Consider the following 13,419-nt stretch of genomic DNA (forward strand, 5'->3'; position numbering starts at 1 on the left):
GCATAAATTCAGGGGCGGCATCCCGCTCAGCCTCAGCAGTAGTTTGCTTGATTCCGGAGCACCAGAGACTATGCGCTAGTCAGGCCCGGATTTTTGGAGAGACCACCAAGGCCCGGGCCTAGGGCGGCAGCATTTTAGGGGGCAGCATGAAGCCCAACCACACCCATACTGGGTCAGAAACATTGGGTATTCACAGGAGATACAATTGTTTTTTAAATTTCCCATGCGCCAATCCCCATTGCTTCGTTCCCGATGATGAAAATTTGCACGAATAAAGGGAAGGGTTGGGGGCAATGAACTGCAGTGGGCCTAGGGGCACCCGCTGTATAAATCTGGCCCTGGCGCTAGTGCTCAGGTATGAAGAAAGGATTCACATGTATGCAATCCTGTGGGATCTATGGGAAATTGTCCATCAAAAACCGCATGCAAACACTGTATAAACACAGAGTACCTGAAATCTATGCAATCTTGACTCCTGACAATTTTGACTGTATGAAATTATGAGAAAAATCCTTCATTGGGGGTATAAACATGATAGATTATGTCAAAAATTTAACTTTTTTTACACTGCAATTGTGGTCCTAAGTGAACTCTATGTTGTGTATATGTTGTTTAATATTCCCCTAAATTAGACATGGCCCATAGATTTATGGTATCTTGTTAAGAACATCAGTCGTGTTTAGTGCGAAACCCAGAAAATACATTCTGTGTTTAATAACATAATATAAGCAAAGCAATAAGCATATGAACTGTGCGTAAGGGAACTGAGTGAAGGCAGCACACCAATAATAGGAACATCTAAACTGCACCCAGGACAAAAATAACCCCTGAGCAGCCACCACATAAAAGACTGTGATGCAATCTCTGTTTACCAGGAAAATAAATATATATATAATAGCTCTGTTATCTAGACCCTTCTATGGAAAAACGAGATTACTGCATGGTTAATAGTGTGTGTGATAGTGTGCTATGAAATGCCATGATGAAGTCTGTGACCCAGAAAGTATAAATCTGCAAGTGCAGCTTTTATTTGTTAGTGATGAGCTTTTTAGATAGAACATCTGCTATCCTTACGTAACTGCTGGCTGGACTTTTGCCTTATTTGCCCTTAAAGGAACAGTTCAGTGTAAAAATAAAAACTGGGCAAAATAAAAAATGTTTCTAATATAGTTGGTTAGCCAACAATGTAATGTATAAAGGCTGGAGTGAGCGGATGTCTCACATAATAGCCAGAACACTACTTCCTGCTTTTCAGCTCTCTAACTCTGAGTTAGTCAGCAGCGACTTTAAGGGGGGCCACATGTTACATAACTGTTCAGCAAAAAGATCAGATTCAAAAGCAACGATTATAATAGAACATTTTTTATTTTGTATATTTTAGATATTCATCCAGTTTTTATTTTTACATTGAACAATTCCTTTAATGGCTTGTCTTCTAGACAGTCATCCTGTTAACCACAGTCAGTATTATGCCTTTGACAAACATATATATCTACATTAGTGTCAGTGCTTATTTCTCACTGAATGAAGGCTCACACTGTGTCTTGTTTCTCTGCAATAAAAATAGAAAGTGCTAGGACAGACCATCCCTTCCCCCCCCCCCAGTGAGTACCCACTAGTTCAGCCCCAGCCCTGTAAGTGCCATTCAGCAGAGATTACTGTGTGATTCTGACTCTGAAAATACAGGGAATTCATTCTCTAAAGACAGGGCAATAGAAGAGACACTGCGAAAGGACATTCACCCTTAGGAGGACTCTGAATCCAGTACAGGGGCCAGTTTGTGTAAGGAAGAGCTGTGGGAATGTCTGTGGGAGCTGCAGCAGTGCAGGCGACTAGCAGGAAGAGAGCAAGCACACACAGTGCAGCAGCAGCAGCAGCAGACAAGTATCCAGCAAAGAGGAGAGCCAGCTGGGGCATTCTTACTAACCAAGGTCAGTGGAATGGAACTGGGCTCTAGGCCTGAGAACTGGTGACATTGCATTGGTTTAGATTTAGATTAGGTTTTAGATTTTTGCACAAGGCAATCACAGTTTGAAGATGTTAGCAAACTGCATAAAATGATTCAAATGGTGCTCTCTCACCCCTGCAGTGGTCATGAAAGGGTGGCTGTAAAATATGTGAGATACGCATATAGTGGCACATCACTTACTGACAGACAGTTGTACCCCTGCAAACACCTACTGGCAGGCTGTGTCCTACAGTGCATGAGATCTCTGGCCTTCTGTGTGGGAAAACATCTTCGGGGCAGATTTGCTAAAGGGCATAGGGGCAAACACTAATGTCAATTCTCCAGCGTTACAGCCCACAGGGACATCGGCAATTTACTAATGGGTGCAGGCCCCAATTCACTAGCGAAAGGTAGTCGCTAGGGGCGCCCACGATGAAACTCCGCATTTTAGCAAATTATCGTAGTTAAGCGAATTTTCATCTGGCGAAGTGCGGCAATGGGTGTGAATCGGTGACTTTTTGCAGGTTAATGAATCTGCCCTAGTTGGAGTGTTTGGTGCGGGGGGGGGGGAGACCTGGGTAGATTGCACTGCATTCTGAGGCATATCTGGCGTTTTTTTATTTCTGTGGCATCTTATTTCTTACAGTGCTTGCTTACACTGACCACACAGCAAACTCAGTGAGTGACTATCCAATCATGTCCATACATCCACCACATAATGCAGCAAAAGAAACCCTTTATTATGTTCCTTAAAAATGTATTGGGCCCCAAAGGATTTCATTAAATTTTAAAGCAAAATTTAACTTCACACAGGAAAGGTAGGGCGTATGCTTCCCAATAACAACCCAGAAACTAAAATAACTATAGACACACAGGGTGAATGGTAGTGCAAGGCCTAAACGTATTGATTGGCTATTTTTATTATTTACAGACACCAAATTCCTAGAAAATACAACAGATAGCCAGGCTCTATAGAAGATAACTTCTCCAGCAGGCTACCTGGAAATGAACCCTTGCTTAATTCCCCGCCATACCAATGGGTTTAACAAAATAATTTATACGTTATGCAAAAAAACTAGCCATTTTAAGTGGGATTCGGTTAAATCCAAGATTCTAATAAGGGCTTAGATCCAGTTCAGTATTTGACCAAATCTTTTGTGGAGGATTCGATATTTGGCCGAAAAAATTAAAAAAATATACACATTTCGTTGAATCTTTTACATAGGGAAAACCACTTTTGGTGCTCATTCAGTATGTGGACAATAGGACTTTCACTATATGATACCGTTTTACAATTATGTTGTTTACATACTAGGAATAGTGACATCTACATGACATATTGCTTTGAGAGGAGGCCAGTAACTGGTTACTACCAGTAAACTCTCTGCTGGGGTAACATGAAATCCAATGAAACACTGGGGATACAACAGCAATAAAGTGTTTGAAGACTTGCTTTTTAGTTACCGAGTAATTGCTATGGAGCAGCACATCTCAGGACTATCTACACATCTAAAATGCCTAAAGCTGTAGGTCACATGAGAATATTTTAATGGTTATTAAAGAACGGTAGTGTTATACTACTGCCTCAGAAATGGAAATGAAGCATTTATTGGAATTTGTACTCTGCCAAGTTCATCTCCTTAGTTCTTTGAGCAGGGTTAGTGGTAAGGAAATTTAAAATTGATATTATGTTTTGAATTCCACTTCAATCAGGCTTGTATAACATTTAAAAGTTTAGTTTATATTTTACCTTTACTTTAGCTAATTAAATTTATCTCGGCTAGTTGCTGAAGCTGTCCATGTAAAGTATAGCACGATCAGCAAGTTCATGTTAGGCAGTCACACACTGATTGAGATTGATTGACGTGTACAATTCTATTGTTTGGATCTGCAGCTTTAAAAAAAAACAGATACATTTCGATTGTTAGCCCTTGGACCAGACTATTGATCACATGAAAATGGTTGTGTCACCAGTTGTATTCTCTTCAACCTTCTACAGGTTTTATTATGATAACATTTTGCTGATATCTCTATGATTCTGTTGCCTTATTCAGTTCTATAGTCCTAGTCAAGCCACACAGCAAGTCATATGGCAAGACAATATCTTCTTCATAAAAAAATATATATATATTACACACAACAAAATATTTTTGTCATTTGTGACCTCGCCCAACATCTATGCCTTAACTTATATGTCCTATTTATGGTGGGGCTTACCTACTGTATATTGTATTTTCTACAACAGGGGTCCCCAACCTTTCTAACCCATGAGCTACATTTAAATGTAAAAAAGAGTTGTGGAGCAACACAAGCTTGAGGAAGTCCCTGGGGATACCAAACAAGGGCTTTGAATGGCTATTGGTAGCCCATATGTGAACTAGCAGTCTACAGGAGGCTCTATTTGGCATTAAATCTGGTTTTTATGCAACCAAAACTTTCCTCCAAGTCTGGAATTCAAAAATAAGCATCTGCTTTGAGACCACTGAGAGCAACAGCCAAGGGGTTAGAGTGCAACATGTTCCTCACAAGCCACTGGTTGGGGATCACTGCTCTACAGCAAAGTCATTTTCCTGACTGCCAGTGTAGTATAAGTTATGTTTCCAGGTTTCTATTTGATCTATGCATATCATGTTTTGTCTGGCACCATATACCATGACTAGATTAAAGAGCCCCAACTGGAAAGGGACTAAAATAGCAAGAGTTCCCTCCACCCCCAGATTTCTCTCTGATCCTGAGGTGTCAACTGTGCTCATCAAATGTAAACAAGGAGTTGATGTTACAGTCCTTTCAGGGTTTAAAACTGAAATTTCTATGATTATTTAAAAAACTATTTTTTTTAAATAACCCCCTATTCGATTTGCCCGCTAAAAAAATGTGGCAATGAGTGGATCCCATTTATACTAAAGAAGGCATTTTGTACATCCCAGCTTCAGAACAAGAGTTGTATTTATTGTACATACTTTTAAGATATTTTAACTGAATCATAAAACATATAGTTTCTCTTTAAGATGTTACATGCGTACGTAAGTACACACCGAATTATCCAGAACCATTCCAACCCTTAAAAACAAAATGAAAGAGAGCCTGCCCCAAAAACGTATTATCTTAAAGCCTCTTTACTTCCAAAAAATAATGACCTTTTTTAAAAACATGCTAAATGTGGAATCACATATTTTTTATATTCCAAAACATTGTCTAAAAAAACAAGAGGTATTATTAATAATGCATTTATTTTGCCCCTTCTACATGTAAAACATCTACTCTATTCTCATGAATAGTTTCTTGGGGGATCTCTGTTCCCCTACATTACCACTGATTATCATTCCAAGTTATTATATAAAGAGTAGTTGTTCCAAACTAATCTAGGAAAATATGGGAACAGTACAGTCCACTACAGCATGGTCATCTTTATGTGTGTGTGTGTGTTTGTGAAGGGCTGTTGTGTGTGAAGGGTTGTTGGATTTCATGTTTCCAAACATGGTTAGCCTAAATTAAGCAAACAGGCATTTGAGTCCAATGACACACCGGCATGAGTGCTTTTCTGGTAGATAACGAATGGTTTGAAGTGCCATGGGGAGATGGAGACCTAGGTACTGTATGAATTGAAAGTTTATAGCCTCCACCTAATAAGGATGTGTTACATATAGTGAAGTTTTGTTTACATGCATGTGCAACTACTAGGATTCCGGCTGATATTTCTATTCCCGTGATGACTTGGAGCATGTTATGTTGCTAATTATAGTCTTCACTTCAGGGCACAACAACTCACTTATCAGTTACGACTGGAGCTTTTACTGGTTTAATAGCCCTCTTTTAATTCTGTTTTGCACTTTGTACTTTTCGGATTACTTACTGTACTGCCCTTCTTTAAATATATACTCACACCATCTCTGGATAATGCTGCGAGTAAGTATATTGCTGGGAGACTGATTTGTGCTTGGTTAGCCAACATCTGTAGAAAAAGACATAAATGCTGTCAAACTATGTAATATAATTTGTTAGTTCATTAATATGGAAACAGCAGGTTTATTGGAATACAGTAGGTAACGTGACTGCACTATGCTTGTGGTGACAAACATGTCGGAACAGTTAATGCACTAGTGTCAAAAGACCCGTTTTGTGTGGCAGATATTAACCGATCTCCTCGATGAAGAACATGAAAGTGTTTGGAATGCAGCAGGTGTAATCTTGGATATTGATTCAGGTTCGTAATTTTTTCAAAGTGATGTAGGGTTTTACAAGATGCTAAATGAAATATGTGTGTGTGTATATACAGTATATATATGTGTGTATATATATATATATATATACTGTATATATATATATATATATACTGTGTATATATATATATATATATATATATATATATATATATATATATATATATATATATATATATATATATATATGTATATATATATTAAGCAACTTTTTAAAATGTAAACATATTTTATTAGAATAATTAAAAATAATGGAAAAAAGGCCAATGTTTCAGTCTACTCCTCAGACCTTTATACAGTCATATGAAAAAGTTTGGGAATCCCAGCCTGCAGAATGATTTAGTCCACTTTCAACAAAAAAGATAACAGTGGTATGTCTTGTATTTTCCAGGAACATCTGAGAACTGGGGTGTTTTCTAAACAAAGATTTTTAGTGAAGCGGTATTCAGTTAATTAAATCAATGTGAAAAGATGGCTGTGCAAAAATGTGGGTACCCTTGTAATTTTGCTAATTTGATATCTCAGAGGTTTAAACTGTCAGTTTCAACTGTAAGGAATCGCTTGTTGTATGCAAAAGCTTATTTAGCCACAGTCATTTTGGAACAAACTTTGGACTGATGAGACAAAAATTGAGTTATTTGGTCATAACAAAAAAGTTCTTTGCATGGTGGAAGAAGAACACCGCATTCCAATAAAAACACCTGCTTCCTACTGTCAAATTTGGTGGAGGTTCCATCATGCTGGGGGGCTGTGTGGCTAGTTCAATGACCCTAAACACACTTGGAAATCTACAAAGGCATTTATGCAGAGGGAGAAGTACAATATTCTGGAATGGCCGTCTCAGCCCCCCGACTTAAATATCATGGAAAATCTATGGGATGATTTGAATCAGGCTGTCCATACTCGGCAGCCATCAAATTGAACTGAGCTGGAGAGATTTTGTATGGACGAATGGTCAAAAATACCGCCATCCAGAATCCAGACACTCATCAAAGGCTATAGGAGGCGTCTAGAGGCTGTTGCGTTTGCAAAAGGAGGCTCAACTAAGTATTGATGTAATATGTCTGTTGGGGTGCTCAAATCTATGCACCTGTCTAAGTTTGTTATGATGCATATTGCATATTTTCTGTTAATCCAATAAACTTTATGTCACTGCTGAAATACTACTGTTTCAATAAGACATGTTATGTATAAAAGGACGTTGCTACTTTGAAAGCTCAGCCAATGGTAAACAAAATGCCAAAGAATTAAGAGGGGTTCCCAAACTTTTTCATATGACTGTATGTACAGTATATATATATATATATATATGTGTGTGTGTGTGCGCGCACAGTGCACCATTAAGAGACAATTTATTAAAGACCGACTTGGGAATTTAAAAGGATTCATTAGTGTTTTGCTACTAATATGGATTTGTTTAGTTACCATCAAGTATTTATGTATTATGTTTTGAGGAAATAATTGAAAAAAATCAGATTTTTTTTTTGCCTAAAATGGACTCTATGGGAGATAACGTTACAGAAATTCAGACCTTTCTGCATATTGTGTTGGTGCATAATAGATCTTTTAGTATTGTTGTTACCATTACTGCTTATGCACCTATTTTACTGATTAAGTAATATGAGTTGATTTTTACATGATTTCATTTTTAGGGTCATGGGCAGATCGATCACCTCTGCATGAGGCAGCCAGTCAGGGTCGTCTTCTAGCTTTGAAAACATTGCTCTCACAGGTAAGTGTCAGAATAAACATTGAGTTTAAGTAACAATCTTTAATCCACCACTAGGTGCAGAGCAAGTGCTTACTGAATACTGAGTGCCATGTAAATAATGTAGCACCAGCTGTTCTTCTTCTTCACTCCAGATCTACTAGTATTAGAAACCTTAGGAATACGCTTATCTAACTTATTCGTATTACCTTCCTAGCAGGCAGAAGTCATTGTGATATTTGATATTTGAGAATGAAAACTTTAAAGTCACTATTTTAATACATATACACAATTGGCATGAGGTCCCTGCCTTGAAGATCTTATACTCTATTATGGTCTGAGGCTGTTTCCTTTGCTTCTAAATGTGGGCCACACACATACGTACATGCAAAGGGCCAATGTGGTCAACTGAAGACATTAAACTATTATTCTTGTCTTCTATTCATTTTATAGTGGACACTCTAGGGGGGTTATTTACTAAAACTCAGAACGCAGAAATTTTTTGTTTTTTTAAGTGTAAAATCTGAATTTTAAAAAAACACAAACTTTTCGGAATTTATTATACACCAAGGATGGAAAAAGTCTGAATCCGGCATCTCAGACCTGCCGAGGTTACATATGTCAATGGGAGAAGTCCCAAAGATTTTTTGATCTGCGCTGGGTTTGTGAAATAACCTGAAGATTTTGGGGTTTTTTTTCCCCCGAATCTGAGCGTGTGCCCTGACCCTTGGGCTTCATCTAACATGAACAAGAACATTATTGCAGAGGCAAGTATTTTATTACATGCAGCCAGTAATCTTTATCTCTGATTGGCTGAGTAAATGATGATGATGATGATGATGAAGAAGAAAAATCTGAATCTGCTCACTTACAGATTACTCCAAATATTCTCTTATTTTCATTGAATTACTGTTGGGAAAATATCTATATAATTTACTGGAAAATATTTTACCTAGGGTTATAATGTAAACACACTGACGATCGATCACGTGACTCCGCTCCATGACGCCTGTCTGGGGGATCATGTTGGATGTGCAAGGACCCTTTTAGAAGCTGGAGCAAATGTAAGTTTTCATGCTATATACTGATAACAATGGTTCATCACATTTGTTTAACTATGATGATCACATATTTGCTGTTATTATATGTATGGTATATGCTTTGTCTTTCTTTTAACCCTCCTAAACATTAAGTGGCAGATTTATCAAAGGTTGAGGTGAATTTTCGAATGAAAAAATTTGAATTTTGAGCTATTTTTGTGTACTTCAACTAGGGAATAGTCTTAATTCGATTCAAATTTGAAAAAAATTAAAAAATCTGAATATTGAAATGTATCATGTACTCTTTAAAAATACGACTTTGGCCATTCGCCACCTAAAACGTGTCAAATTGCTGTTTTAAAGGGTTTTTTTTTGGAAAAACCTTGAATCGAATTTGATTGAATGCGCCATTCCTTCGATTGACTTAATTTCAGTTGGTCTTTTTGAATTCAAATTTCGAAGTTCGACCCTTGATAAATATCCCCTTAAGCTTTATGACTTCTTTTTCTCATGTGCATTCAAAAAGAATTTCTTTTTCTTTGTACAGTGTAAACTGAGACAATTATCTATTAAGACATACATTGAAAATCAGAAGCAGGGGCCCAACCAAAAACCTTTGACCAGTGGCTCACCAATTAATCTTAGACCAGGGGCCCACTCTTAGTACTATTTTTCTTCCTCTCCTCACTCAACCTCTATTCTGCTAGTCTCTTTTCTTTACATACTATAATCTATTTTTCCATCTATTTAGCCTCTTTGCTCTTATAGAAATAGGGAATGGCCATGAAATAGGCCAAATGTTTAGCAGCATGAGGGCCCACTGACACCTGGGCCCACCGGGACTTTTCCTGGTATCCCTGTGGGCCAGTCCAACTGTGTCATAGCATTTTTCCACAGCCCCTCTCTGGTTAAAGGAATGCTGTCAGAACTATTAAAATACTAATAAAATACTATTTTAGATAATATTTGTTACATTATACCTTTTTCAATTTAAGTCCGTTTTGGGGCTCCAGCCTTTGGTTAGGGCTTCCTTTAGCTCATAAAAGCTATAGATATAGGCAAGTAAAGTTGTATCAGTCATTTTCCTATTGTTCCAAGAACTTCTAGGACAGGAAATAATATTTCCTCCCTGCAATGACAAGAAGTATCAATTACTTTGAAAAAATTAAACAGTGCACACTAGGGGGGTATTTATTTAGCTCCGAATACCGAAATCCAATAAATTCGGATTTTTCAGACCTTAAAAAAGTCAGATGGTATGAAAATTCAGAATCTGAAAACTGGCATCTCAAAGCTCTCGGGGTCCTGTCATAGTCAATGGGGAAGGTCCCAGTGTCTGCGCTGTTGTCAGTACCATTATCCGTTGATTTTGGGGATTTTGGGCCAAAAAAGTCCAAAATCTCCGTAAAATTAGTGGTTTTTAGGGAAAAGTCCAAAAACTTTGGACTTTTCAGGCAAAGGTCTGAAGTTTCGCCGAACCTATTTTTTTGAATGATAAAAAAAGGTCCATTCGGGAATTCGGAGTTGCTCAGATTTTCATCTTAGAAATACTGAGATAAATTCAGAGCTTGGGTGCTATCAGATAGTGAGAAGGAAAAATGCTATGAAGAAAGGTTAAGTAGAATGAGAAATTCTGTACAGCGTTGCAGTACTGCACAATGCGTATCTCTTATTTTTCATAAAGAAGTATAACCATGATGCAGATATTTTTTTTTTATCCATGGCCTTAGAATTTGCAGCCTCAGAAGAGCTTTGTTTATGAATTTGCATCAAGTGCCCAAGTCTGCAGTGACATATAGGTGACCCAGTAGTCCAAGTGTGTGATAGATCAGGCTGTTAAAACAAGACTGTTGCAATGCAACAATGTAATGCTCTTGATATCCTGTTTGCTATTGTACAGCCAATACCTTCGTCTGGATTCACAAAAAAATAGTCTGCCAACTCAAGAGCTCTTGAAGTACAGTGCGGAATATAAGGACTTTTACTGGTCACATAGCTGGATGAATAGAAATCACTGGAATAATTAGTTTTCTTTTATTCCCCAACCCAATATACTTCCCATTTCAGGAGCACATGCTTTGCCCTTGTCATGCTTTAGATTTGAAATCACCAGGATTATTATATATTATATATTTTTTAGGAATTATTTGATGTATTTTGTCAATTGTTAAAAAAACGTGTCTGTTGTAACATGATATCCAATAATACTGCTAGTCTTATACTTATAGATGTCCAGGTATCAAACTAAACTCTTCAAAATCATAATGATCAGTATATATATACCGTATATATATTCATAACCCTATGGCTATATATGAGCTCATTTATAACTTACTTCCTGCCTGCCCCTAGACATTTTGTGATATGTTTTAGGTGAATGCCACAACAATTGATGGAGTGACTCCCTTATTTAATGCATGTTCAAGAGGCAGCGCTAGTTGTGTGGAGCTTCTTTTGGAGTATGGTGCAAAAGCACAGTTGGAAATATGTCTTCCTTCACCGATACATGAAGCATCAAGTAAAGGTAATGAGTACATAAATAGTGTGCCCAAGTTATATTTATATTTCTAGAATTTCCTCTTGGCTGACACTCCAGCAATGTTAACGTGTTGCTCCATTCTGGCCCTTATTACATTTAAGTTAAAACAAAAGCCAAAGCTATATCTTTTGTATTTTCTATTTGTATAGTCTAACAACAGAACACCTTCATCGAGAAGAAACATTTGCATTTTGCATGAGAAATTGAGTTATATTATTACATGTGCCACAGTCTGTACAAAAGTCGATACTGATGTCAATTTCTTTCCTGCATTACAGTAGAAGTTAGCCTTGGCAAGATTGCCTGTCTTCTGTTTGTAAATTTAGCATTTCAGTTCCATTCTGAACCGTTCAATAAACACACAATTTAAATATTTAAAATATACCAATCACCAACCACAATTCATTAACCACGTGACACATTTGCATATAACAATCAGTAATCTTCAATAGTGAATAAAATATTATAAAAAGACATTCCAAAATGTCTAAAATGTAAATATCTTGAAAAACTTCTATACCTTAAAAAACTCTGTATTCTGAAAGAAGTGATTTATATTACCCTCAAGGGTTGTTACATCCTTGATAACATGTAGCCACATGTTAATATTGTTGCAAACTAACTATAAATAGTATCCAAAATAAGTAGCAAACAAACTCAAATAAATATATTTATATAATATACAGGAAATTATAGAAAAATCGGACCTTGTAGTTTGCATTGAGTCCAGTGTGTATAATTTGTGTTGTCATTTATGGGGTTTTTTTGGTAATGAACATCAGTTTGAGCTCATAGTACAGGTGTACAATAATAATACAATACAATAATTACTGGTGTCAAGACTGACTGGCTGGAGTGTAGACAGCCTATGTGTTAGGTGACGTCGGTAGCAAAATGTGACGTTTTGGACACTGTGATGATGTTGTGGGCAGGATTATTGCATCTGTCAGACGCAAGTTGGGGGATTGCTGCCCGTTTTTCAGAACGTTGAAAACACTGATCCAGACAGCCTCTTGAAAAACCGGGTCGAACAGGTAGCAACCCTATCCTGGATTGACATGGAGTAACATATAAAAAAAATCAGACAATGCAAATTAGATTTTGCCTGAGCATCGATAAATTAGGGGCCTTTAAGTTTTTATACATTTGTTTTATTTTCTGTTGATATTTTCAGTAATGCTTTATTTCTTTTAAATTATAGTTTTTACTCTTTTTTTGTAAATAATAAATGAAGCCCAATAATCCCAAAGTGAGTTATTGTATTGCCCTGTTTTAGTAATATTTTTTTTAAAATAAAAAACTGGCCAGCCAGATCTAAAAGAAATAGGGACCAAAGTGGATGGGTGGTCCTAAAGTGACCCATAAGGTGTTGGAAATTTTCTTTTACGCTTTTTTTGACAATTATATTGGCAAACACACTAGGGCTTATTCATGACATTTAGGGGCCCATTTATTAAACGTCAAATTTTTTAGGGGGGAAAAAAAACTAGAATTTGTTATATCCCAAAGCTGTTAAAAATCCGAAAATATCTCAAACCTGCCATGGTCATGTAGAAGTCAATGGCAGATTTCCCTGAAGCAGAGTCCTGCGCGGAACCAATTTGTTAAACCCAACCCGCAACCTGCACCCGAAACCCGCATACTTACCTTCCTGGACCCGCTTCCTGACCCACAAGTACCTTATCCGCAACCCGATCCGCTGACCATCAAGAAACAGGAAGTGCTTTCATTGTTAACCGGAAGTTATATCATTAGAAGTAGGCGTGATCAGAAAAAAAGAAGTAAAACAGGAAGTGCTGTCATTGTAAACCGGAAGTGACACCATTAGAAGTAGGCGTGATCAGAAAAAAACAAACAAAACTCAACTCACTATTGAGAAGATCCGCGATAAAAAATAGATTAATTCGAGTTTTAGTAAATAGCCCCCTTAGTCTAAACGACTATTGTATCGGTGCTCAGTTTCT

At 37.2% G+C, this 13,419-nt stretch overlaps 1 protein-coding gene across 4 annotated transcripts in view; it reads left to right on the forward strand.

The window, feature by feature from the left end:
• The window catches only part of asb5.L (ankyrin repeat and SOCS box containing 5 L homeolog), a 34,032-nt gene that overhangs the window by 15,220 nt on the left and 5,393 nt on the right, over positions 1-13,419 (forward strand). Inside the window, exons 1-5 of one of the 4 annotated variants that reach the window (XM_041589135.1) lie at positions 5,693-5,854; positions 6,077-6,152; positions 7,821-7,900; positions 8,833-8,940; positions 11,290-11,440. In XM_041589135.1, the coding sequence (XP_041445069.1) occupies positions 5,846-5,854; positions 6,077-6,152; positions 7,821-7,900; positions 8,833-8,940; positions 11,290-11,440 (424 nt within the window). In that variant the 5' untranslated portion in view covers positions 5,693-5,845. Of the gene's footprint in view, positions 1-1,635; positions 1,932-5,443; positions 5,539-5,692; positions 5,855-6,076; positions 6,153-7,820; positions 7,901-8,832; positions 8,941-11,289; positions 11,441-13,419 lie in introns of those variants that run through there. The other 3 variants (XM_018230739.2, XM_041589136.1, XM_018230746.2) reach the window with 3 other exon arrangements.

Source organism: Xenopus laevis, chromosome 1L, assembly GCF_017654675.1.
Source record: "Xenopus laevis strain J_2021 chromosome 1L, Xenopus_laevis_v10.1, whole genome shotgun sequence".
Classification (NCBI taxonomy): Eukaryota; Metazoa; Chordata; class Amphibia; order Anura; family Pipidae; genus Xenopus; species Xenopus laevis.